A 27945-nucleotide genomic window follows, 5' to 3' on the forward strand; every position below is an offset into this window, starting at 1 on the left:
AGGAGCAGGAGGAGGAGGAGGAGGAGGAGGAGGAGGAGGAGGAGGAGGAGGTGGAGGAGGGCGGGGGCAGGGGGCCACCAGACGCCCGGAGACCGCGGGGCGGACGGGGGCGGGGACCAAGGCGGGGCTGGGGCCGCGCGCGTGCGCGGGGCCGGGGCAGAGGGCGGGGCCTTTAGGGGGCGTGTCCGGGTTGGGGCGGGGCCCTGAGGGGGCGGGGCCAGGCCCCGGTCCGGCGACCAGAGGGCCCCGGGCGCGGATCCGCGGGGAGAGACGCGATGGCGTGACTGCGCGTGCGCGCCCGCTCCTGGGCGGCTCCCTGGGTCTGACGGGCGCCGGCGCGGAGAGGCCGCGTCCTCCCTCTGTCGCGCGCCTGGGGAGGAGGCCCAGAGGCGGGCCTTGCGGAGGTCCGTGCGGGAAGCGGAAGGCCTTCGCGGGAGGGAGAGGGGCCTGCGGGGAGGGTGGAGCTGAGGGCAGGGAGTCGTCCTGGGCCGCGCCCCGAACTCCGTGCGCGGGGCGAGTCTCAGGACGGGGACCCGCAGCGCCGGGCCGCCGGGTCCTGAGGGCGGGAGGAGCCGGGGGACCGCTCAGCGCGCGCCCGCGGGCTGCGGGGCGGGGCGGCTCTGAGTGGGGGGTGGGGGGAGCCCGAGCGCGCGCTCGAGAGCCGCGGGGCGGGGCGGGGCGGGGCGGCTCTGAGGGCGGGGGAGCCCCGAGCGCGCGCCCGAGAGCCGCGGGGCGGGGCGACTCTGAGTGGGGGGGGGGGAGCCCCGAGCGCGCGCCCGGAGCCACGGAGCGGGGGGGCGGGGGTGGAGGCGGGGGAAGCGCTAAGCGCGCACCCGGGGCGTGGGGCGGGGCGGCTCGGGGCGGGGGAGCCCCGAGCGCGCGCCCGGAGCGGCGGCTCTGCGGGCGGGGAGCCCCGGGCGCGCTCCGGAGCCGCGGCGTGGGGAGGCCGAGGGCGGGGCGGCTGTGCTGGTGAGAGAAGGGCCGGGAGCCGCGGCGCGGGCCGGGGCGGGGCGAAGGAACGAGCTCGAGCTGGCGCGGTCGGGCGGGAGCGAGCGGAGCAGGCGGCCGTGCGGCGGGCGGCTCCCGTCCAGGCCCCTTAGCCCTGGGGGACACCCTGACCAGCCCCCAGACTGTGGGCGCGGGAACGTTTTGGCTTTCCCCCCACCCTCTACGGCCAAGAAGGGAGGGAAACTTGCAACCTAGAACTAAGCCGCCCGACGTCGCTTCGCGGCCGCGGCGCCTTTAAGGAAATGCACTTCCTGGTGCGGGGGCGGGGCGTGTCGGGGACCCGGGGCCCGGATTGGCTGAGCGCCCGGAGCCGGGCGAGGGCGTGTCCGGCTTGATACCCCTCCCGAGGTCCACTCCAGACTGGCCACTTCCAGGGGTACCGGAACCCAGGGGCCAGCCAGTGGCCTGGGGATGAGACTCGAAAGGTCACGTGAACTGGAGAGAAAGGGTAATCCTGGCCCTGCTGGGAGTAGAAGACGGGATCAGGCATCAGGGAAATTGACGCTCATGGATTTTTTTATTTTTTTTAAATTTCCAGTACTGGAGTCCGAGCAAAGGAACTTGCACGCGGCCGGCTCAGGTTCAGTCCTTGGCACCCTGAACCCCGCCAGGAGTGATCCCTGATCACAGAGCCAGGAGTAAGACGTGGGCACTGCCCTCTGTGCTCCCCCTCAATCAAAGAATTCCCCAGGCTGACACCCCAGAATGCACTCTTTTGATAAACGGAATCCCGAAGGGAGTCTGTGTTTTTAAGGCACCCCCGCGTGAAAAATCTGACTGCACCCCAGACCTGCTGTTTTGAGTAGTGGACACAACCTGTATGCTCACTTGTCTCTCTTTGAGACTGGTTTATCTCTTACTAGCACAAGAAAAGAACTTTAACATGTCATTTCTTCATAATTGGATCATTGCTTCCAATACAAGAAGTAGGGAGGATGTTGGGGGAGACAGAAAGTATGAACCGAGTTTGCGATTCAAGTTTGTATTTGCTTCCCTCCTGGTAAATAGACATCTTTATACCTCTACTACCCATACCAGATACATGTGTCTGAAACAGCACTTAAAAAAAATTTATAAAGCCCTTTCTCTCCTTAGACTATAGACTATATATCCTATATAGTCTATAACCTATTTTTTCAGCCCCAAACCTAAGCTGTTTGGTGTTTTGTTGGTGGTGGTATTTTTTGTTTTTTGTTTTTTTTTTTTCCACATTTTGGTTGACATCCAACAATGCTCAGGGGTTATTCCTGGCTTTGCACTCGGGAATCACTCCTGGTGGTTCTCAGGGTACCGTATGGGATGCTGGGGATCGAACCAGAGTCTGCTGCATGCAAGGCAAATGCCCTACCTGCTGAACTACCAAACCTAAGTTTTATCTACTACACTTGTACCTTTTGGCACAGATCACAGCTGATCTGGGAAACCTTCCTGCTTAAAATTATTACCTGTTCAGTGTAGTCCAGACTCTTGGAGTTGTGAAAGAAAAAATCGAGTCCTTTTTTGCATTTGTGAACATGTGATTTGGGGGATTGGGAGGGAAGACCTTCCCCACCCCAACTGCATTCAGGATGTCAAGATGCCCAACGTCCCTCCTGAAAGTCTTGGATGGGTCAGTGTGAGGAACAGAGGATGGTACTCACCCTGTACTTCCTGGGATTCCCCAGCCCATCCTGTCAGTGTTTGGGGCCTTCTTGCTTACACCTACTGATGATGCCCAGGAGAACATGTGGTAGTGTCAGAGATCCAACAAGGTTGTCTGCCATGCCACTTAGCCCCTGTAATATCTCTCTAACCCCTATCCTTGTGATTTTTAGAAGTTCTTGTCATGGAGCTGAGAAGGTAAGTGATAGAGCACATGCCTAATGCGTGTTAGGTCCTGAATTTGACCCCTGGTAGGAATGTCCTGCACTCAGCACCATCAGGTATAACTGGCTGTAAGCAGAGCAACACTCAGCTCTGTCCAAGTGGCCCCACCCCCAGTAATGCCAGATGTGGTCCCTATTAAAAAAAAAAGTCGTTTCTCTTGATAAATTATCTCTTGAAATAGTTCTGATAATTTCAACTTCCATGCAATATAGTTAATATAGATTATTATAAACTTTTTGCTCTCCTTTGAACAGTATCAGACCTGATATTGTCCTACTTAATATATGCTATCTAGGACTGAACACCTTATTCTGAATATTAATTATTAGTTGCATCTTGTCCATCTTCTTTGAGTCTGCGCTTGAAGGCAAAAATCAAATCTTCGTCATCATCTTGTCATAGGTTATAATTATCTTCTATTACTGGCTTGGTTCCTGACTATTACATTTGATGGAATGTAGTTTCATCTTATCAGAATTAATGTAAAATCACATTCCATTACATTTGGGGCAGAACAGTATATTCTTGCCTTATAGTGACTTTGTAATCAACCAAACATAGATTTTACACACCCAGATTAAGGGTTGACAAGTTTCTGTAAAGGGCCAGATAATAAATATTTTGTACTTTTTGGATCCTATAGTCATAGCTGCTTAATTGTGGTACTCTGTCACAAAAGTAACCATAGATAGTGTATACATGACCATATGTGGCTATTTCAAATAAAGCATCTTGGATACTAAAGTGTGGGTTTTACACATTTTGCCACAAAAATTTTTGATTTAAAAGTATTTTTAAGGGGGCTGGAGTGATAGCACAGCGGGTAGGGCGTTTGCCTTGCACGCGGCCGACCCGGGTTCGATTCCCAGCATCCCATAGGGTCCCCTGAGCACTGCCAGGAGTAATTCCTGAGTGCAGAGCCAGGACTAACCCCTGTGCATTGCCAGGTGTGACCCAAAAAGCCAAAAAAAAATGTTTTTAAATGTATAAAACATGTTTAGCTCATGGAAGATACAAAAACAGTTGGCATTCTGAATTTGGCCTGTAGGCAGTGGTTTATCAACTTCTGGTCTAGATCAATCCTTATGATGTTTTTGGAGGAGAGGGAGAGTTTTGGGCCATTCTTGGTTTTGTGCTTAGGGATCACTCCTAGCAGTGCCCCAGGAATCATGTAGTTCCCAGGATCAAACCAGGGTTGGTCTCATGCAAGACAGTTGCCTTAACCCAACTTCTGTCCTACCTGGCCCCTCTTGTGTTTTGCTTTTTATGTCTCAGTGTTATTGGCCCTTCCTTTGATTTTGGTTTGGGGGCTATACCTGGCGATGCTCAGGGGTTACTCCTGGTTCTGTTCAGGGATCACACCTTGGAAGGCCTTAATTGTGCTAGGGATCAAAACGGAATGGACTACCGGCAAGGCAAGCACCTACCCACTGTACAGTCTCTCCAGTACCATTGTTGGCCTTTCTGAGGTCAAATATCTTACTAAATATAGTAAAAATCACAATATAAAATGAACTTTATACCAATAAATGCAAATTTCAGGATTTGTAAAACGCCTCACGAGAAAAATGATCTTGAAATAGTGAAAAAAAATCTAGACTTATAGGGTCATGTAACCCATATCTTACACAAATTGTTCCAACAACTGCAAAAACAGGAAACTCCAAATTCTTATGACTGGAGTACAATTAATTGTACAAATCCAAAACAATATGGACCAACAAAGGGAAATTATGTTAACAAGCTGATTCCCACTCTGGATGCATGAAAAATCGTGATTAATAGCATTTAAATCACAGAATCAAAAAAAATGTTAAATACAAAATATTGGGGCTGGAGTGAGGTACTTGCCTTGCACGTGGCCACCCCGAGTTTGATCACAGGCTCGCCATATAGTCCCCTGAGCGCACCAGGGGTGATCCCTGAGCATAGAGCCAGGAGTAAGGTCTGAGCACAGCTGGGATATAGCCCCTACACCAAATACATATATGTATGTATGTATGCATGTTACATATATGTATATATACACAAATGTTATATACACAAATGTATATATTTACGTGTATGTAAACTATGTAGATGGAATGAGGAGTCAGAATGAGAAACATATAGAATGATCTTTTCCATGTGTGATATAAAGGAATATAGTAAGGAAATAATAAGTGGCCAAAGGCAACAGAACACAAGAACTTGTCTGTAAAATTGAGCTTACCACAGTGTGTGTGTGTGTGTGTGTGTGTGTGTGTGTGTGTGTGTGTGTAGGTTGGGGTAGGGGCCCATGAGGCTGCTGGAGAGAAGTGGGCACTCTGGTGGAGGGTGTGGCATAAGAACATGTGCGTCAAGCCTACCGTTCATGGTACCATCTCTATCGTGGAGACTAAAATTTAAAATATAACACACATTGGCCAGAGTTTATGGTGGTAACTGGAGGTAATATAACATTTTTAAATAATTTTTTGGGGGGCTTTTTGGATCACACCCAGCAAAGCACAGGGGTTACTCCTGTCTCATGCACTCAGGAATTATTCCTAACGGTGCTCAGGAGATCATATAGCATGCTGGGAATCGAACTCGGGTCAGCTGTGTGCAAGGCAAATGCCCTACCCGCTGTGTTATCGCGCCAGCCTCATTTTAGAATAATTTAATTTGTCATATTAGCACCCTATAGAAAAATCCATCCTTTTGGTAAATATTAGTGCTTTTGATCAAATTCAGTGTTCATGCATGCTCGTTCCCTTTAGAAGAAAAAATAAAAGCCAGAGGAAGAGACTTCTTGACCTGATGAGCAATGTCATCAAATCCTTTAGTAACATTTAATGGTGAAATGTTAGGAATATTGCTAATCTAGGAAAGAAAGAGTTTTCAAAAATAACATTTTAAGTACTTTGCCTCATGTTTGGCCAATAATGAATGTTATTTCCACCCTCACCCCACCCCACCCCAACGCTTTATTAAAATACTGGTTTACAGAGTGGTTCATGGTGGTTTGTGACGGGCATTCAATATTCTAACACCAACCCCACCACCACTGTCACATTTCCCCACCCACCCCTCAGACCTCCCCCTAGCAGGCCGACAATCACTTCTTTTCTATTGCTGGTCACCCTTAAACGGCTAACAGAAAGATCAAAGATTGTTTCCATAGAGGAAAATTCGTGAAAATGGTTGTATCACACCATGGGGATGTTAAGTGCTTGTCTGAGGGTTTCGTAAGCTTGTTAAAGTTTAACCTTCAGTGTTAATGTTTTTGTTAGCCGAGAAGGGTTGGTTTCTCCCACATCCCATCCGTCTACTTCAGTGGTGTCAGTATTGTAGACATTGGAGATGTCACGGCCACACCCTCCTAAAATTCAGAATTCTTAACTGAGCAGTCCAGTGGGCTTTAACTTTTTTAACTGGGTACAGCTTTGGGATAGGGGAGTGGCGGCCGGGGCTTTGTTTGGGCTGGAGCTGGTCCACCCTTTTCTGAGAGCACCCCGAGGTCTCAACCGGGACAAATGTCCTGAGGATTTTTTGCTACTAGGTGATCTCTTTGGAGATTTATGTGAGTGCCTGGAACTAGGCTGGTAGATGATCTTACTTGGCGCAGTGGTGGGACATGGGCGTGGCTGTTGGTCTTCTGGAAGTAGAAGGAGGTGGGGAGAGGTTTCCAACCCCATCCAGAAAAGGCCTAGAGGTTTTCAGCCTCAAGAGGCTGAGGTCGTCAGCGGATTAGATTCTCTGTGAGGCTCAGTCCTGAAGGTGGGGAGTCTGGCAGGGGCACGGCAGCGGCTCCGGTGTGGGAGCAGCTGCAGGTTTGCAGGTTTGTTTGGCAAGAATTTTTTCTTTTTGGGTCACACCCGGTGATGCACTGGCAGGGGTTACTCCTGGCTCTGCACTCAGGAATTACTCCTGGTGGTGCTCAGGGGACCATATGGGATGCTGGGAATTGAACCTGGGTAGGCCACGTGCAAGGCAAACGCCCTACCTGCTGTGCTATCACTCCAGCCCCAAAAATGTTATTTTTAAGAGCTCTTATTTATTGTAGCACTGTCGTCCAGTTGTTCATCATCCAATTGTTCATCAGTTTGCTTGAGTGGGCACCAGTAACGTCTCCATTCGGCCCTGTTGTGTGCTAGTGTAGCCCAATGGAAGCTGCTTCGTTTCAGGAACATGAAGTGAGACTTGTTGTTACTGTTTTTGGTATATCAGATATGCCACAGGTAGCTTGCCAGTCTCTGCTGTGCAGGCGGGATACTCTCAGTAGCGTGCTGGGCTCTCCAGAGAGCCGGAGGAATCGAACCCGGGTCGACCGCTTGCAAGGCAAACACCCTACCTGCTGTGCTATCACTCCAGCCCTCATTTATTGTAGCAATGAAAACCATAAGTCATACAAAAGTGAATCTAACAAAAGAATATCTAACAAAAGTGAAGGTATGTGTAGAGAAAATCATGAAACATCATAAATCCATACCAATCTGGATTCTAAGGAAACAAACTGACCCTGGATTTGAAGACTGAAAACTATGTCCGTTCTCTCCTGGCAGACCTCAGAGGGCCACATGGAATGCTGGAAATGGAACCTGGGTGGGCTGTACGTGAGGGGAGCACCCTACCCGCTGTGCTCTCGCTCCAGCCTCTTGGTTTCTGTTTTTCAATTTTTTTGTGTGCTGCTAGAAAGGAGCCCAGGTCCTCACTTTCGTAAGGCAAGCAGTCTACTTTTGAACCAAGAACAGGGAGTTTGAGTGTTAGTTTTAGTTTCAGTTTACCTCAGATTTTATAGATCCAAGTGTGAGATCATGACCCTGTTTTCATCAGGACTTTGGGATCTAAGTTCACCAGCTGGTAGAAATGTTTGCTGTTCAGTTCACACCAAGCTTCCTGTAAAGTGCCTGTCAACGGCTGACTTCTTTGATCTTCTTAGGAGTTGGGCTGGGTGGGGGCTGGGTGGGAGCGTGCCCTAGTTCCCCTTTAGCTCTGGTCCACAAAGCAATAGGTAAATCTTAACCACGTCGCAGTGAGTGAAAGAAGGAAAAGGGTAAAATGTATGACTGTTTATAAAATCCAAAGGTTACAGTCTTGGGCATAAGACCCATTCTTACAGTGTGAAAAGTATGCAGTAATTGTGAAGGGCGATAAAGAGGCTTCTCAAGTGCTGGTAATTTTGTTTGGGGGGCATATCTGGTGGTGTTTGAGGACTACTCCCTGCTCTGTGTTCAGGGGCATTATTCCCCCATAGTGCTTGGGAGACCAAGCTGTGCCACAGATTGAACCAGGGCCTTCTTCATGGAAAGCATGTGCTGGGCATATTGAGCTGTCAGCACCACTGGTAATTTTTAATTTTTTCCAGCAGGATAAGGGTTACCTCAGTGGTGGTTACCTAGTGTTTATCCTTTGTGGAAATTTATTGTTTTCTGCTTAGAATTTGTGTTCTTTGCTGTGTGTGAATTCAATAATGGTGGGGGAGAAGCTCTTGCACAAATCAACTCACCAGCCCATAAACTAAGTTAAAAATTAAGCCACAGAGTAGGCGAAGATATTTGCAATACATAGTAGAAAGCACTTGTGTCTGGAATATTTAATTTTTTAAATTCCCATGGGCCACATAGTACAGAAGTTATGACTCTTGCTTTGCATATGGCCAACCCCAGTTCGATCATTGGCACCACATATGATCTCCTGAACACCTCCAGGAATGACCCCTGAGCACCATTGGGAGTGACTCCAAGACCAAAAAGTAAAAATAAGTACACTCCTATGAATCAAAAAGTATAAAAAGACAGTTCTGTAATAGTTCTGGCAATACAAAATGGAGTAAAATAGAAGAGGCTGGATATTATTCCACATCACTAGTAAGGAAATGTAAATTGAAACCTTACTGAGACAGCATTCCACACCGGTGAGATTGCCTAACGCCAAAATATCTTGCAATACTAAGCAAGTGGGCATGTGAGAAAATAGTCATAAACTCTTTTTCGTTACAACTAGAGAGCAAATTCATCCATTATTTTTTTTTAAGATGGTCTAAATTTCTACGTTTTACTTTTTTTATTTTTATACTTTTCAGTTTGGAGTCACACCCAGCAGTGCTCAGGGCAAACTCCTGGCTCTGTGCTCAGGGATCCTCCTGGCTGTGCTCAGGAGATCATATGTTGTGCAAGGGACTGAACCCAGGTCTGCCACATGCAAAGCCAACCCCCTGCCTGCTGTACCATTATTCTGGCCTGTACAAATTTACTTCTATAAAGAAAAGACTCCCCATATATGTGCTATGGGTATTTCCACAAAGCTGTAAGAACAAAGTATTGGAAATGATTTAATATCATTAGAAGAGTGGAGAAATAAAAGCAATTAAAATAAATAAAATAGGGGGCAGAGACAGTACAGGAGGTAAGACCTTGAATGTAGCTGACACTGGTTCAACCTTAGCACTGTCTGGTCCCCTGAGCATCACTAGAATTGATCCCTGAGTACTTCTCGGTGTGGCCCCAAACTCTCAAAAAATCATAGTAAATAAGCAAAAGATTATTTTCACCCTTACATCTCTGCTTAAAAAAATAATGATGTCTACAAGTGGTACTACATGGAAAGTATCATGTTAAGTCAAATGAGTCAGAAAGAGAGGGATAGACTTTATGTTCTGGGGAACATAAAGTAATTAAATAGGAGACTAACACCCAAGAATGGCGGAGATCAGTACCAGGGATTTTGCCCCATGGCTTGGAGGCCAGCCACACATGCTAGGGGAAAAGGCAGCTCAGATAGAGAAGGGAGCACCAAATAAAGGGTGTTGGGAAGATCCTCCCAGGATGGGAGAAGCATGCTGAAAGTAAACTTTTTTTATATTAGAAATGTAGCTGTAAATAATTTTTTAATTTAATAATGATTTAATTTTATCTTGTGAACTTTCCATATAATTAGATGTTTTTTAATTTTAGAAGCAGATAAATAACTATCAGAGTAGCTGAAAACTTGTTTTATGGATGTTCCCTGGGAGAGACCAGAAGTTTTCTTAAATAAACAAATGTGTTAGAGTCCCTCCCGTTTGTTGAATATCTTAGTTGCTAGACTGTGTGCTAGGCAACAGACTTTCTCTCCCTTTTCTTGGATAAGGTTCAGAAAATTCACAAGTAGCTCTTGTTGTGTCATTTGTTTCATTTTCAGATTTAACACTTCAAGATGAAAAAAACAGACCTTTGTTTGTGCTCTGAAGGGGCTGAAGTGATTTTAGCTACATCAAGTGATGAAAAATATCCACCTGAAAATATTATTGATGGGTAAGAGTTACTAATACTTATTAAACTTCTTGAGTCCAGGAACTATGTTTCTATAACTAGTGCTATTAAATATTTAATAAGTGTTTGATGAGTTATGTCATCTAACAGTATATATATGTATATGTATATACACGTATGTATATACATATACATATATATATGCCAGAAACTAGTGTACATTTAAGTGTTTCTTTATCCTTCTCTTTATAGTTTCTAAATTGATTTTTTTATAGTTTCTAAATTGGTTGTTTCTTAATAAATGGTTTATCAAGGCAAAACTGCCTCATTTTATGGGAGTGTACATTTAAGTGATAATGTTTTTCTTTGAAAATTTTCTTTGTAAATAGTAACATATTGTATCTACTGCTTAATTTCTTGTCTATGCATAATCGGCATTAAACTGAACGTTTCACTTGAAGCTAGCCCCCTGCATTGGTTGGTTCCTAGCTTCTTGACAACCATTCCAGTTTCTGCTTGTCAGAGTGCTAAAGCCCTTACTAAAATATATATAAGTATCATTCTTAGACATAATTTTAGAGGTAGGACAACCTCAATATACGTTGTATGTAAGCCTTTCATTTTAGGGGCCCTGGAGATAGTTCAAAAGATGATGCATGCTTAGCATGCAAGCCGCCCAGGTTCAGTTCCCTAAGGCATGCTGTCCCCTGAGTACCATGGGGAGTGACCCTCAACCCCAGAGCAGTCAGCCACGAGCAGCCCCTGAGTATTGTCAGGTGTTACCAAAACTTTCCTCTCCGTTTCCTAAAACATTTTAAAATATTTTTTAAAAAAATCTTTCATTTTATACTTGTGATAAAAGAAATCTAAGAAGGTCAGATACCCATTGTTTATTTGGGGGGGGACACATTCAGGCACTACTCCTAGCTCTGTGTTTGGGGGCCATGCAAAACCAGGGATCGAACCTGGGCCTTCTGCATGCAGGGCACGCACTCAGCCAGTCGAGTTGTCTCTCTGCTCTTACTGCTTACGTTATGAGTTGAAGACAGAGAAGGTTGTTAAAAAAATCTTGTGGTTGTGTTCTGAAGCTCATGTATCTGGATAAAATCACTTGACCTCTGCCTTTAGGCCTAATGATTTCCTTTTCTTTGACATCCATCCCCTTCCTTCAAGTAGGACTACTTTACGTTTCTGTTGGGCTCCCATAGTGCTGGGTGTGTACCTCTATTACCTTTCTGTTTTCTTCTATTGCATTATTATTTATTTTAACTTCTTCTCCTTTATCAGATGAATGACTTGAAATCAAGAGGCTTGTTTTATCTTTTTTCTTCTGTCTGACCACTGCCTTATGATTGGTTTGTGTTAATATGGACATTCAAGGGTTCTTCACGCCTCCCTAGAGAAATGTAGTCGCCATTACACCTTCCACCAATTTTCCAGTGCCATTCCACTCTCAAAAAGACTCCCCGTCCTCATTTCTCCCATTCCCCTCTCTTCTCCCTCTGGTAACACTGATTTTCACTGAGTCTGTGAATTACCTTTGTTGTTCGTTTCTTGATTTCTTTTTAAATTCTTTGAAATTTTTGGGGGGGACCACACCCAGTGATGTTCAGGAGTTATTCCTGCCTCTGCACTCCGGGATCTCACCTGGCTGTGCGTAGAGCACCATATGGGTTGCCAGGGAGTGAACCCCGGTCGACTGCATGCAGATGCAAGTGCCTGCCTACTATGTTATCTCTCCAGTCCTGCTGCTATTCCTTTCTTTCTTCCTTTTCTTTCTCTCTGGGTCACACTCAGCTGTGTCAGGGTTTACTCCTGGCTCTGTGCTTAAGGATCACGCCTAGTGGGGCTTGAAGGACAATATGTTACTAGGGATCAAACTTGGATTGGTGTGTGCAAAGCACTTACCCACTTTACTCTCTGGATCTCAACACTGCATTTTTATTATTGTTTTTATTATTTTTATTTGACAGAAAAGCTTGGGCCTTATCCCCCCGCCACCCATCTCTGGCCTCCAGTAGTGTGTTTTTCTGATTATAGATCTATATAGACCAATGAAACAGGGTAGAAAGCCATATATACAAGGTAAATTAATTATCCACAAAGGCTAAGGATTTAGAAACAGATACGCAGGGAAGAAATAATTAAACCATATGTAAACATTAATTTTATATAAAGACACCAAGATAATTCAATAGGAAAAGGAAACTTTTTTTTATATTTTATTTTTTAATTGAATCACCTTGAGATACAGTTACAAAACTTTCATGTTTGAATTTCAGTCATACAATGATTGAACACCTATCCCTCCACCAGTGCACATTCTCCACCACCAATGTCCCGAGTATACCCCCCCCCCCCCGCCCTTTCCAACCCTCCGTCTGCCTCTGTGGCAGACAATTTCCCCCATACTCTCTACTTTTGGGCATTATGATTTGAAGTATAGATACTGAGAGGCTATCATGTTTGGTCCTTTATCTACTTTCAGCACACATCTCCCATCCCAAAAGATCCCTGCAACTGTCATTGACTTAGTGATCCCTTCTCTATTTCAGCTGCCTTTTCCCCCAGCTCATGAGACAGGCTTCCAACTATGGAGCAGTATTTCTGGTCCTTGTGTCTACTGTCCTCGGTTGTCAGTCTCATAATGTTATTTTATATTCCATAAATGAGTGCAGTCATTCTGTGTCTGTCCCTCTCTCTCTGACTCATTTCACGTAGCATGATACTCTCCATGTCATCCACTTATAAGCAAATTTCATGACTTCGTCTTTCCTAATAGCTGTATCGTATTCCATTGTGTAGATGTACCAAAGTTTCTTTAACCAGTCGTCTGTTTTCGGGCACTCGGGTTATTTCCAGGTAGGAAAAGGAAACTTTCTAACATACAGTGCTAGAAAAACTGAACAAATACATGCAGGAAAATAAAGCAGGCTGCATTGGGAGGCTGCCTCCTTCAACGCATGTTCATTTGGGTTGCCCCTCCCAATTTCCCCTTCCACCCTCCTGTGTTTCTCTGAATTCTAGAATTTTAATTCCTGGCTAGAACTTTAATTCCCTTGCTAATCTCAAATAAATCCATTTTGTGATTTAAAAAAATTATATATAGGGACCGGGCTGGAGCCATAGCACAGCAGGTAGGGCATTTGCCTTGCATGCGGCCGACCTGGGTTCGATTCCTCCCAGCTGTCTCCAGGCCCTGTTCTAGATCTTGACTGGGGATTGGTCACATAAGCAGATACACATATCAAACTCTCTGGATCAGATAGCTAAAAGAGAAATAATCATGGATCCGGGAGACAGCTCCAGTGGTAGACTGATGCTGGTGTGGAGGGCCCTGAATTTTCAGTTGCCAGCACCGTGTCCCCTCCCCTGCCCAGCACTGCCAGTGTGATGGCCAAGCACTGTCAGGCTGAGCATCTCCATAAGTGGCCCCTATTTAAAAAAAAAAAAGTGGGGGCCGGAGAGATAGTATGTAGGGCACTTGCCTTGGATGCATCCAACCCAGTTTTTTTTTTTAATCCTTAACTTGGAATATTACTTTATTTATAAGGTCATCTACTTCCTTGGTTTTTTTTTTAATTTTATTGAATCACCGTGAGAAAGTTACAATGATCAAACACCCATCCCTCCACCAGTGCACATCCCCCACCACCAATCTCCCCAGTATACCCCCCTTTCCCACCCTCCCCCTGCTTCCATGGCAAGAAAATATTCCCCATAGTCTCTACTTTTGGGCATTATGGTTTCCAATACAGACACTGAGAGGTCATCATGTTTGGTCCATTATCTACTTTCGGCACACACCTCCCATTCCAACTGATTCCTCCAGCCATCATTTTCTTAGTGATCCCTCCTCTATTCCATCTGTCTTCTCCCCTCCACTCATGAGGCAGGCTTCCAGCTATAGGGCAGTCCAACCCATGTTTGATTCCCGGCATCTTATGTGGTCACTAGAGCCATGCCAGGAGTGATCCCTGAGTGCAGGGCTGGATGTGGCCCAAAAGTTAAAAAAAAGAAAGACCCAAGAATAGCTGAGATCAGCACCAGGAGGATTACTCCATAACCTAGAGGCCAGCCGGGTATCCTAGAGGAAAGGGCAGTTCAGATAGAGAAGGGAGCACCAAATAAAGGATGTTTGGAGGATCCTCCCAGGAGGGGAGATGCATGTCGAAAGTAGACTATGGACTGAACATGTTTGCCACTCAATGCCTCTTTTGCAGACCACAACACCCAAAAGGAGAGAGAGAACACAGGGGATTGCCCTGCCACAGAGACAGGGGGCATTGGGGTTTGGGGGTGGGAGGGATATTATCCATGGTGGTGGAAAATGGGCACTGGTGGAGGGATGGGTATCTGATCATTGTATAATTGAAACCAAAGCACAAAAAATTGTAAATTTACAACTGTAAAAAAAAAATAAAATAAAGGGAAAAAAAAAAGAAAAAAAAAAAAGAAAGACATTATTGTTCCTCCATTCATTAGTATCGATTGAGCTGATTGCTTGCCTGTTTTAATTTCCTTTCAACATGCAGGTGTTAAACGCACCCACTCTGAGTCAGCCATCATAGTAGTTGTCAGATATATAAAGATGAGAAACAGTGGCTAGAGTTGAAGAGTTTCGTATTTAACAAAGGCCTTAAAAACAAGAGGTGGGACAGGGAGGTGGTCCAGTGCACTGGAGCACATACTGTGCATGCAGAAGCCCTGGGTTTGGTACTGGCACTGCATCATCCCCAGATGCAGAACCCAAGAGCAACAACAAAAACTGTTTTAATAGTAATAGGGCTGGAAAAAATAGCACAATGGACTGGGGCATATGCTTGGCATGTAGGTAGCCTGGGTTGGATCCCTGGCAGCACAGGGTTCCTGGAGCAGCTCCAGGAGCGACCCTGGAGCACTGAGCCAGAAGCTGCCCCTCAGCACTGCTGGGTGTGGCCTCCAAACCGAAATAGTCATAATAGTACTAATAGTTATTTTTAAAAACACGGGATGAGTTCTGATCCAGAATGGATGCTAAGTAATGTGGTGAATGCAAAGGAGGATGTGTTTCTGACTTGTTCAACTGGAGAGATGGGACCAAAAAGTAAAGACAGTATGCAGAGGAAGAAGGACTGTTTTGTTCAAGAGCCCTTCATGATCTAAAGCACAGGCACATGGTCAGCATGATGTGAATATTTCATGTTCATGAAAATGAATATTTTTTGGTCTTTTATTTTTTATTTATTTTTAGTTTTGAGACCATATCTGGTACTTAGGAGATACTCCAGCTCTATTCTCTGGAGTGCCCCATGGCAGTGCTCAGAGATCATATGTGGTGCCCAGGGTTTTGTACCATGTTGCGGCCATCATAACCAAATGCATGGCAAGTGCTGTGCTTCATATAACTACCTTACTCTGGCCATAGTTGCAGTTTTAATTGAAGATGATTTGGAACCAGATTATACAGGTTATAAAATGCCATTCTAAGGAGTTTAGGTTTATTGGCAATAAGTAGCCACTGAAAGGTTTTGGATAAGTGTGACGGGAATTCAGTGTTTAAAAATATTCATCTGAGAATGGTAAGGAAGAGTGAGTTAAGTTGGGAAGAAATTAGAGGCAGAATGAACAGTTAGGAAGGAATTGCAAGATCTCATTTTTTTTTATTAGAATGCTGTGATTAAGCATTTTTATTTGGTTACTCTGTCCTCTTTTTCTTTAAAATGAATACTAGGAATCCAGGAACATTTTGGACCACCACAGGAATGTTCCCCCAAGAATTCATTATTTGTTTTCACAAACATGTAAGGATTGAAAAGCTTGTCATCCAGACTTCCTTTGGTAAGCAAGTCATCCATTAATTTTCATTCGTCATTTTTCCATAGGCAGAGGGCATGTCTGTAAACTTGGCAAAACGCAGACTTTCTTAACATCATGGAATTCAGTTTATTGCCGGGGTGTGGGTGGAGCATACTGGTTAACTGCCGTGAGAACAATTAGCCTCTCTGTAACTGCACATTTGAAACCCATCCAAAACCGTAATAATTTCCATGCAATTTACTATGTGAAAGTCTTTGGCAAAAGACACCAAGAAGCCAGCTTGCCAGGATGCTAGATTCCTGACATCTTTATTCCAGATTTATTTGCCTGAGGTTCTTTTTTCAATTCTTTCTGAATCTCTGATAATCCTGATTATTTTCACTTAATAGTTTTGCTTTTTCTTTTCTTGCTCTTTTTTAAATTTGACCCCACCCAGCAGTGCTTGGGAACCAACTTCCCACTCTGTGCTGGAGTTGGGTGTCATTCTGGTGGTGCTCAGGGTACCATGCAGTGCCAGGAACTGATCAGTTGAACCCTTTTTATGGTCCCTTTTTGCTGTTATTGTTGAAGGCATTTCTCAGGGATTTTGGAGGATAATTGGAACATCCTTCTTATCCTGTCCTATGTTTAAGGATAGGTATTAGGGGGAAATTGTGGCAGGAATTCCACAGAATACTTCCTATCTGATTCAAGGGAAGAGATTGATGGGACTGATTCCCCAAAATTATGTTCTAGAGTAAGGGAATGAACCATGAATGGTGAGACCCCGGAATTCAGCGGCCATCTCCGGCCAGTGGGGCGGGGGGTGGGCAGAAGAGCCATGCTGGAGTCCATTGAGGCCAGAGCGGGAGTCCACTGTGGGTGAGGCTCTGGCTGGCAGGAGAGAACAGTGGGAAGGACAGTCAGAGACATGGCACTGAATCAGATGGGAGGGAGGAACCAGCAGCCTCATCTCCCTTCTCCAGTGCCCACCAGTTCCTTTCCAGCGCCTCCCTTTCGCCATATCCCACCAGTAGCCAGTGGGCATGTGAATCAGCCTGATGTAGCCCAGTGGGCCCCCACAGGACTCTGGACAGAGAAGGGGAACAATAGGTCAGGTGGTGGTTGCTGGGGTAACAGGATGGCAAGTCAGTTCAGGAGGGAGAGGGCTGCGTTGCCCGTCAGTCTCTTCCACCACTGTGGGGGTGCTGGCCTTATGTACACCTGAGTGCATTTCCCTACTGACCCTAAGAGTTCTCTGCACTGACACTAAGATACCCGAGCTCCTTGATTGCTCTGAGCTCATCTCTGCAGCAGTGCAGTAAGTTAACGATACCTTTCTCTGCCAAGGCAGCAGGAGAGCAGCTCAGGTGCTTGTCCTGCACATGGCTGACCCCACTCTGATCCTTGGGGCAGGGGCACTGCCAGGTGTGATCCCTGAGCACAGCCGAGTATTTATGGCCCACCCGATCTCCCAAAGCATCATAATGCCTTTCTCTGAAGACATAAGTTAGATGTGAAAGGAATATTCCAGGCTCATAGTAAGGTTCCCTATTAAATACTCATGAGCAAAAACACTAATATTATTACCAGGAAGAAGAAAATAAACCTGGATGGTGCTTGATTCAACTTGTTCTGGGTTGTACTCTTGCAAACATCCAAAAGTCTACAGTTACACAAGACAGTGTTTTGCCATAGGAGGTACGGAAAACCCCATAGGAATTACAGAAAACCCAAATGAGTGATCTTCAAAATACTATTTTCCCAATCCTCGTATATTGATGGAGTGCTAAATTGTCAATTCCTAACAGTACTAAGGGGAAAAAAAAGAATGTAGGGATGACAGCACATAGGGTCACGTAGATAACTAACATTTTGATTAATTTTATTTCTGATCTCAGTACGGACCTTGAAGATTGAGAAAAGCACATCTAAAGAGCCGGTTGGATTTGAGCCGTGGATTCAGAGAGGTATGTGCTCGTTTTATCACTCGTGCTCTGAGCACGGGGACACAGAACTGTCCCTTTACTCAAGATTTCTGCACCAGTTGTATTTTTATGAAAAATGGTCACCCAAATAATTCTTGTAACACAGTTGGATCCTAAAAATAATACAGGTCTGAGTGCAAAACTGCTTCTCTCTAGTTATTGGTTATGTAATTGTTAACATGTCACTTGATTTCTCTGAGTTTCAGAATCCTTGTATGAAAAATGGGGCTGATGCCATACATGTAAGGTTTCTGTGAACATAGTACCTGGCATATGTAGAGAAACAAGTAGTAGATTTTCACCTTCTTTCCTTCCTTCCTGATTAACACTACCATTTAAATATCAGCAGAATTGATAACCTCTCCTTAAGCGCTGAATGTTGTCCCCATGTGTCTGTCTCCTTTCCTGACTTGCATGTGTGCAACTTACCCTTCACCACACACACACACACACACACACACACACACACACACGGAAAAGCCTGAAACTGGGATTTGGGCTATATCTCAGTGGTAGAGCTCATGCCTTGCATATCTGAGCTAAGGACAGGATCCCCAGTACCATAAAAGATGATCGAATAGTAAAGAAAAAAAAACAAACTTAAGAACAAACAATTAAAACATATAAACAAGAAACAAGGAGACCAAGCAGATGTGGGTCAGCATATTTATTATGGAAGAGGGGCTGCAGATGGAAGAATAACTTGAATAACTGAATGGAGGGGCTTATAACTTAGGTGCTTATCAAGGAGAAACACACTGGGTAATCCAACATAACCCTAAAAAGGTCTCAAACTTAAAATCCAAAGCTACTTTGAAAGTATGAGTAAGATGGGGATTGGAGAGAGAGTACATTGGGTAGGGCTCTTGTCTTGCACACGACTGACCTGGGTTCGGTCTCTGGCACGCGATATAGTTTCTTGGACCACACCAGGAATGATCCCTGAACACAGAACCAGGAGTAATCCCTGAGCAGTGCCAAATATGTCCCCCAAACAAACAAGAAATAAGAATAAGACATGAGCCAGAAAACAAGGGTAATTAGTTTTACACCTAATAAATAGAGTGATTGAGCCTGAATATTGTCTCCTGCCCGGTAGAGCTAGTTGGTCACTGTAGTCTCACAAACCACCCTTAGCAGGTCATTCAGAATGCTGTATACAAGGTTTAAGGTCTCAGAGTGAGACACGGTGTTAAAAACAAAAGATCTGAGTGGAACTGTTTGTTATATTGAAGGCAGAAACCCCAACACCCTTCATGTATTCTGCTGCTTCTGACAATAACCAAGAGTATAGTGACAGCCTGGAGATTGGAGGATTCCTCTCTGGAATCCTGAGAGAAGAAGAGATTTATGATACTGACAAAAGCACATTTCTCGGTTATCCCCTTCTTGTCCAACATTCAATGAATGTGGCACATACATCTTTCAAAAGATTTCCTTATAGTTAAGCAAAAGATGGGCAAAAATCACCAGGCCTTAAATCCTGAATATAATCAAGCCTTTAGTTTACTTGTTTTTTTTTATTTTGGTTTCTATTTTTTTGTTGTGTTTTTCAGTACCAGGGATTGAGTCCAAGTATGTGTGTGTGTGTGTGTGTGTGTGTGTGTGTGTATACTGTCTGTCAGTGCCCTGCAACATTTTTGGAAACTGCACTGCACGGTAGCACTGTCCTCCTGTTGTTCATCGATTTGCTCGAGTGGGCCCAGTAATGTCTCCATTGTGAGGCTTATTACTCTGTTTGGCATATTGAATACGTCACGGGGAGCTTGCCAGGCTTTGCCGTGCGGGTGAGATACCCTCGGTAGCTTGCCGGGCTCTCCGAGAGGGGCGGAGGAATCGAACCTGGCTCGGCTGACCCAGCCACGTGCAAGGCAAATGCCCTACCGCTGTGTTGTGGCTCGAGTCCAAGTATATAAGGCAAATAAATAAATGCCCTCCTGCGGAACTGCATCCCCACCTTAATTCTCATTTCTAATCTATAGGAAATCCAGGAACAAATCGACTATCATTATACTATTAATGCTTAAGTAATATCAGTTATTGTGTTGACTATATATGTCCTATTTCCAGAAGAACTCAGGACCAAGTAAACTAATCTGTAAGTAAAACTTCTCTAGTAGTTGGATCCAGGAAAGGTCCTGGTCAGGATAATTGAGCATCACGGTGAGAAAAGAGCCCTAGCTGCTGCTTCTACGTGTGGGGAGAGTTCCTGTCAGCCCTTCGGCAAGCAGCTTGCCTACAGAGAGACTGCACTCTGCTCGCTCTTTACTTTGTCTTCCATTTCTAGAATTCATATTTGTTTATACTCACTCTCATGAGATGTTTACAGTTTATCGTAGCCCTTTCATGTATGGTATAGCAAGTTTCATTGAATTTTACATTGATTTAATGTTGAATTTTAACTCCCCTGACACCAGTCATTCCTTAGATCTGTTTTAGCTATAGTTGATCAGATAACTGTGTTTCGTTGCGCATCCATTTTGGTGTTTATCCTCATGAATTTTGAGCCTTAACTCACTTCTGCTCGTATTTGTGTTTTAGATCTAGTACACACAGAGGGACAGTTTCAAAATGAAGAAATTTTGGTAAGTAAATATACTTTGTAGAAATAGACATTGCTTATAAAATAAGTTACTTTGGCTCTGCTTTGGGGGCAGGATTTGGAGTTCGGGATGAAAACATTTGAAATGTGGTGGGAAGGTGTAATGGTGGTGGGATTGGTGTTTGAATATTAAATATAATCAATTATTGTGAACAACTTTATAAAAGTTTAAAAATTTAAAAAATGAATAAAATTTTTAAAAAAGAAACATTGCTGTTAGCCTGCACGTTGAATCTAAAATTCAAACTTATTTCCATTTTCAAAAAGTGAATACTCCCATGATACTATTCTCTACCTAATCAGCCAATAGTGGTTATTGTTTTTGTTTTGTTTTGATTTGGTGGCCACACCCGAATATGCTCAGGGACCACTCCTGGTGGTGCTGGAGAAACATACGTGGTTCTGGGGATCAAAACCAGGGTAGGGCACCTGCAAGACAAGCACCTTACCCACTGTACTATCTCTCCAGCCCCTAGAGCTTATTCTTACTAATGTTAGTTAATATATAGATTTATCTATCATAGAACGAGAATAAAGATAAAATAGAATTTACTTGTCTTTTATTCTGTGGACTAATTTTGGCGTTTTTTTTAGCTTTGTTTTTTCATTTGATTTGATTCTTTAGATCTTTTAGAATAGGAAGCTAAAAGGGGGGAGGGGCTTGGGGAGCTTCCAGAATTGGATGTTAATTTAATTGGATGTTAAAGGACAAGGGAGATTTCAGTAGGTTAACTGGAGCATAGGATTGTTAACAACTTTGCCAGAGATGAGGTGGAAAGAGAGTCAGCTTTTCCCCCCACCGTGCCATTGGGCTTTGCCTGGTAAAGTGGAATGCATGTCAGCTCAAGTGGCTGCCTCATTAGGAGTCTCTGTTCCTGCTAGGGCGTCTGTCCTGGGGTCCTGGGTTTAGGCAGATACACATAAAACAACTGAATGTGTTTAATTGGGGGTGGAAGTATCAGCTTAGTCAGTTTTTCTTTAAATTAAGGCTAAAGTGTTACTGTCTCTGTTGTTCCCTTTATCACAACTCTCGGATGCCGGCCCCTATGGAATCATTGTTTCAAAGATTTTATAGAAAGTTTATGAATTCTGTGAATTCCCCTCTCTGCCACCCAAACGTACCCACTGACTGCAGAGACTCACTGGGTCAGAAAAGTGATTAATCATACTGATTTGTTCTTTTTTTTCTACTTTTGTTTTATTTTTATAAAGTAGTTCACGATATTTGATTACATTTGATATTCAAACATCAGTAACACCACCATTACACCTCCCCACCACCATAGTTTGAATGTTTCCATCCCAAACCGCAACCTTGCCCCAAAGCAGAACTGACATAATTTATTTTGTACTGTTTGTTATGAATAAACCGCTGAAAATGCTCCAAAAACTTTCCTTAAAGGAGAGTATATGAAGATTATTGTATTTTACCATGGGCTATTAAGCCCTTCTATAAGAGATTACTAATATGTTGTTAAGACTTGAGCCTTGTGAGTATATGTATATTATCATAATATACATATATCTGTAAAATGTAGATATATATCTGTAAAAATATATTTCACTCTAAGATTGGTTGCTTCTACTTTAAACCCATCAAATGTGGTGGGCCTGGCAAGCTACCGAGAGTATCTCGCCTGCACGGCAAAGCCTGGCAAGCTCCCTGTGATGTATTCGATATGCCAAAAACAGTAACAACTTTAAGTCTCACAATTTGTTGTGAGATGTTACTGGTGCCTGCATCGAGCAAATCGATGAACAATGGGAGGACGGTGAGTGGTGTGAGGTATGAGATGTCGCGTAGCTGCAAATGTGATTGCTCGGTCCGGGGATAGATTTCCTTGTTTACTTGTGGGTGAGACTTGTCAGAGCGTGTGGAGAATGGCCATGAGCATGCCAGCAGTTGAGTTCTGGAGGTTTTCAACTGCCGGGACTGGGTCCCTTGAAACTGGGAGGGGCCTCACTCACCCCCCTCTGGGGTGTCCTGAATGAAACAGCCTGGTGCTGGGTCCAGCAGGATGGCTATGACAAGTCATTTTTGTTTTTCATTTATTTTTTTTCTTTTTTATACATTTATTTATTGAATCACCGTGAGAGCAATTACAAAACTTTCAGGTTTGAGCCTCGGTCATACAGTGATGAAACACCTGTCCCTTCACCATTGCCCATTCTCTACCACCAAAAGCCCCAGTATACCCCCCATGCCACACCCTCCCCCTACTGTGGGGCAGATGATTTCCACATTAATCGCTCTCTACTTTGATCACATTCAATATTTCAACACCAGGCCCACCATTATTATTTGGGATTTTACCCCAACACTTATATCCGCTGAAAAGGCAACAGTAGACAATTTGTTTTCTATTGCTGACTATAAATAACATATGATGTCGTGTGGCCTCAGTAGTGGCCGCAGGATTTTGGAATTCTGAAATTTTAACAATTAAATCTGGAGGGATTTCTGTCAAAACCTGCCGGGTTCCGAGATTTGTTCCTGAGAGTTTGGGATCATGGCCGTTAAGCAGCTTGATCAGGAGCCAGAGAGGCTGTTCGTGGGCGGCAACTCGGGATCTCTTGGGGCGGGGAGGAAAGGGCCGGCTCCACCCCCATCCCATGAGGCCCCATGTCTTGTCACTGTGGGCCCAAACCTGACTATCCAATGGCCTCTGGGTGATGGTGGCCACCGAGCTGCCAAGGGGGAGCAGGCGGAGGGACAGCACCCTTTCCCCTTGGGGTGGCCTGGCACTGGTAATCTACTGCAGGGTTTGGACGCATTTCTGCCAAAAGCCGCTGGGTTCCAAGATTTGTTTCTGAGTTTCTGGGATTATGGCCGTTAAGCAGTTTGAGCAGGAACCAGAGAGGCCTTGCCTCCGATTATATAGCTGAGTCGGAGGTGGTTTGTGGGTGTGTCTCCCACATACCTAACTTTTGTCTGTTTGCTTTCTTGGTAAACGAGGCCCCAAATTGTTGGGGTCTGGCCAAAGGCACAGCAGCAATTTTGGGGTATCTTGAAGTCTGAAGGCTCCATCAGGCTGCTGGTGCACTCGCCTAACAGGTACAGATTGACCTGCTGGCAGCACCATACCCCATATGATGAGTCTTTTGTTTTATGCTCTCTTCCGAGAGAGGAGGACAGTGAGTCTGTGGAGCGGGGTCGTTGATGAGATTATCTGGTGCTGGTCAGAGGTGACTTATGGGCATGACTGCCAAGATGCTGGAAACGTGGGGCGACCTGGGCGGACGTCATCCATTCCCAGTTCTGTTGAACCTGGAGTTTTGAGTCACAGGTCCTGCATACTTGGATTTTCTGCAGATTCACTCGTGGGTTAGGTTCAGCCCGAGCATGTGGAGAGCAGCCCTGAGCATGGCGGCTAGACTGATTGGTTCATATGCGTTTTTTCCTTTTTTACTCATGGATTGATTCTCGCGCCTCTGCTCAGTGTTTAGTTTCAGAACTTGCAGAGTCACAGCACTATCCAACCTTGTGGAAAACAGGAAGGGGGAGGGGGCGGAAGACTGAATCACCCAGTTTTATTGGTCTCTACATCTCTAACTATATTTATTTCCTTGGAGTAGTCAACCATGTGCAACATCTGTAATTTACAGTGATAACTTTAAAACGTTGTTTATTTTTTTAAGCTTAATATGGTATCATGAGTTTCATAATGACATTTAAAATAATTCTACATAATTAAATACAAGCAAATGATCAAATGCTAACTAACCTCTTCTGTCTGTCTGTCATTCTACAAGGGACATCTTATGTTACCAAAATTTTTTACCTTTGATAAGATTAAATTTCAAGGAATGGAGTAACTGGACCTACAGGCATAGACATATTAATAGCTTTTGAGATATACAGCCAAATCTCTTGCTAGACAAATTATGAAATACAAAAAGTCTAGCAATATTTCACAGAAATATATTTGGAGACATTATTGAACAAAAGAAATACCTCACTGTGAAAATATATTTTAGAAAGACACTTTTTAAAACTTGATTAGAAATGTAAAGTTGGGGACAGAACAAGAGTGCAGTAGTACAGAGGGTAGGGCGCTTACCTTGCAAGCAGCCGACCTGGGTTCGATCCCCGGCATCCCATATGGTTCCCAGACACTACCAGGGGTGATCCTGAGTGCAGAGCCAGGTAACCCCTGAGCACTGTTAGGTGGTCCCCAAACAATAAATAAATAAATGGGAAGTTGCCTTTTTTTGGGTCACACCCGGCGATGCACAGGGATTACTCCTGGCGGTGCTCAGGGGACCATATGGGATGTTGGGAATTGAACCGTGGTTGGCCGCGTGCGAGGCAAACGCCCTGCCTGCTGTGCTATCTCTCCAGCCCCGAAGTTGCCATTTTAAACTCCCCCTGCTATTTCTCACCGGACAATGCTTGAGTGCCACGTTTCAGAGTCCCTGTACTGCTTTTCATATGTGCTCTTCTGAATGCTGCCTTCTGTCTGTATCCAGATAATTACTTTAGCCGCCAGTCCTTTGTTTTGTGCTTGTTTAACAGTTAACTAGAGTCACTAACAGCATCTGTATTGATCCCCCGCCTCGCCTCCACCCCTGCCCCGACAGGTTCGTGATGGCCATGCTACCTACTTGAGGTTTATTATTATCTCTGGCTTTGACCACTTTGCAGCGGTGCACAGCGTTTCTGCAGAAGGAACAGCCATCTCAAGCATCGGTTAGAACAAAATGTCCTTGCATGATTTTTTTTATACAGTATATTTATTGAAGCACAAAGTTGTCGTTGATTAAAGGCATTTTTACTCATCTGGCTCTTTTTATTTATTTTCTCTGGAAACATTTTGCACGACAGTGTTTCTTCATTGCTTGGCAGTGATGGGTCCATGTGGAAGGAAGACTTCAGCTGCCAGCCACATCAAGGGTGTGACTACAGGAGCCCCAACTGAGCGTGCCTTCTGCTCCAGAGTTCTCAGCACATTAATTTTTAAATTCATTGATTGACGCATAGGGCTAAGTGAACAGTACAGATAGTAATCAATGTCTGAGTTCAGAAAAGAGAGACTGCTTATGGGAAGGTTTCACTGAGGTCATAGACCCTGAGTGAGGCTCTGTAAGGCCATTTTTTTTTTCCTTGATACAATTTGTCCTGATTTTCAAACTCTTAAGGGAGTTAGGAAACCTATATTATTACTTCACAGAGATAATTATTATCAATTTTATATATACATATATGATTTTGATATCTATGTATTATAGATGTACTTACATATGTACATATAACATATACTATATACACTACATACAAACACATATATAAGTAGGGAAGATGAACAGAAAGATGGGAGAGATTGGAGAGAAATAAGACTTTATTGAATAGATAATGTTTTTTGCTTTATGTAAAAATATTTCTCAGGCTGGTGAATATATCTCCACTTCCAGTGCATCAGATGAAAGGGATGCGGATTATGAGTCTGCTCCTACTTCCTCAGATTCTGAGTCCGAGAGTGACTCAGCGAAGCGGCCTCCAGACTGCTCGGGACATGCTCCCAGTTGTCCAGTCCAGGCTGAGAAGAAGCAGCCTCCATCTTCTTGCAGCTTAAGAATGGATTCTCTCAGTCGTTTCAAAAAGACCTGTGCCTCCCACAGGTCTGCATCTCCATATTGGAGGGAGTATCTTACAGACTGGAGTAAAAAGGCTTACTGGGCACCTCAAGATTTTCACGTGGTTGCTAAGACGTGCTTAAGCCGTTCTCAGTACATGCAGTGGAGGATGTGGTTCAGTGATGAGGCCAAGGCAAAGCTTCAGGGCCTAGGCCGTGCTGGACAAAAATTTTCAGGGGTTAAATTGACTTATGAGATGTTAATAGGTGAAGGGAAATGGCGAGACCCAAAAAGGCCAGTCACCTTGCCTCGTGCCGTTTTGCTCATGTCTGTGACGCAGCCCTGCATGCATGGGAGAAAATTGGAGCAGATGTGGAATTTAAAAGAAGTTTACTACCGAGAGTATTTCACCCGCACGGCAAAGCCTGGCAAGCTACCCGTGATGTATTCGATATGCCAAACACAGTAACAATAAGTCTCACAATTTGTTGTGAGACGTTACTGGTGCCCGCTCGAGCAGATCGATGGAACAACAGGAGGACAGTGCAGACAGTGCTTTTAAAAAGATAAAGCAGTGCTTGCTTCGGCAGCACATATACTAAAATTGGAATGATACAGAGAAGATTAGCATGGCCCCTGCGCAAGGATGACATGCAAATTCGTGAAGCATTCCATATTTTTAAGTCTACAAATGTACCTCATGGTGTTTCACTAATAAAAATTAAAAAAAAAATAAATAAAAATTAAATAAAAAGATAAAGCCCCTGGAGGTGCTCGGGGGCTCTTCCTGGCTCTATCATCGGGAGTCACCCTCATGGTGTTCATGGGGGTAGATTCAAACCGGGGCACTAGGTGCAAGGCACCTTAACCCCTGTCTAATAACTCCAGCCCTCGATAAAATTATGTAACTTTATTTTAAAACAATTACCCCAAAATTTAAAAATCAAAAAATATCGATGGGGCCAGAAAAATGGTCCAGCGTTTAAGGCACATGCTTTGCGTGCAGTCTCTGTAGTTAGCCCCCAGGCACCAAAGGGTCTGCCATCATCTGGGTGCAATCCTGCAGGGCCCGGATGCCACTGGGTATAATCCTTGAGAGCCCCTGTGCACCAGCATCTGGCCCAGGTACCCCTGGCACTTTGGGACCTGAGCAGCAGATTTTCTGCTGGCCCTTGAGTTGAACCACCAGCACAGTTGGCCAAGAAGCACTGGAGGGGCCCCTGGGCACTTCTTGGGAGACCCTCTTCCCACAAAAAATTAAAAACAGACGTAGGACCCTAGCTTGATTAGAAGTTGACAAACACACGAGGCGAGAGAGATGGCTCAGTGGACTGGGCTCAGGCTCTGCACACAGGAGGCCTGAGTTTGATCTCTGACACCACCTGGTCCCTGAGCACCACCAGGAGTGACCCCTGAGCCCAATCTGGGAGTCCTCACCCCCAGCAATCCAGATGAGGCCCAAACATTAAAATATTATTTTTTTAAATTAGGGCCAGAGAGATAGTGAGGGGCTTAAGATGCTCACCTTGTATCCTGCTGGCCCTGATTTGAATCTTTGACACCACATGGTCCCCTGAGAATCACTAGGAATAGCCCCTGAGCACCACATCTTGTGCCCCAATTTTTTTTCCTTTTTGGGTCACACCCGGCAATGCACAGGGGTTACATCTGACTTAGGCACTCAGGAATTACTCCTGGTGGTGCTTGGGGGACCATACGGGATGCTGGAAATCGAACCTGGGTTGGCCGCATGCAAGGCAATGCCCTGCCCGCTGTGCTATCACTCTAGCCCCTGTACCCCAATTTTTAAATAAACATGAAGAAAAGTGACTTTATAATATAATCTTTTTTTTCTTCACACTGTATATTTGTTTCTTGGAACTACCATTATAATTTCCCATAAACTGGCGGCTTA

The 27945-nt window shown here is 44.7% G+C and overlaps 1 protein-coding gene and 1 non-coding gene across 5 annotated transcripts; both read left to right on the forward strand.

Moving 5' to 3' along the window:
* Positions 1-269: 269 nt before the first annotated feature.
* IFT25 (intraflagellar transport 25) lies at positions 270-25236 on the forward strand. Of its 4 annotated transcripts, none has more exons than XM_056122163.1 (7): positions 270-404; positions 1547-1646; positions 10018-10130; positions 15802-15908; positions 17768-17836; positions 20396-20439; positions 25038-25236. In XM_056122163.1, exons 3-7 carry the CDS (start codon positions 10033-10035, stop codon positions 25149-25151), a joined length of 432 nt encoding a protein of 143 aa, XP_055978138.1. In that variant the 5' UTR covers positions 270-404; positions 1547-1646; positions 10018-10032; the 3' UTR covers positions 25152-25236. The 4 variants fall into 4 exon arrangements, with proteins under 4 accessions (XP_055978138.1, XP_055978140.1, XP_055978139.1 ...); XM_056122164.1 differs by lacking the exon at positions 270-404 and adding an exon at positions 874-969; XM_056122165.1 differs by lacking the exon at positions 1547-1646.
* Positions 25237-26604: 1368 nt separating this feature from the next.
* LOC130031145 (U6 spliceosomal RNA) lies at positions 26605-26711 on the forward strand. The gene has a single exon (XR_008793608.1). It is a non-coding gene; the product is annotated as a U6 spliceosomal RNA (small nuclear RNA).
* Positions 26712-27945: the final 1234 nt, after the last annotated feature.

The sequence above is a fragment of the Sorex fumeus genome, unplaced genomic scaffold, assembly GCF_029834395.1.
Source record: "Sorex fumeus unplaced genomic scaffold, SorFum_2.1 ptg000045l, whole genome shotgun sequence".
Classification (NCBI taxonomy): domain Eukaryota; kingdom Metazoa; phylum Chordata; class Mammalia; order Eulipotyphla; family Soricidae; genus Sorex; species Sorex fumeus.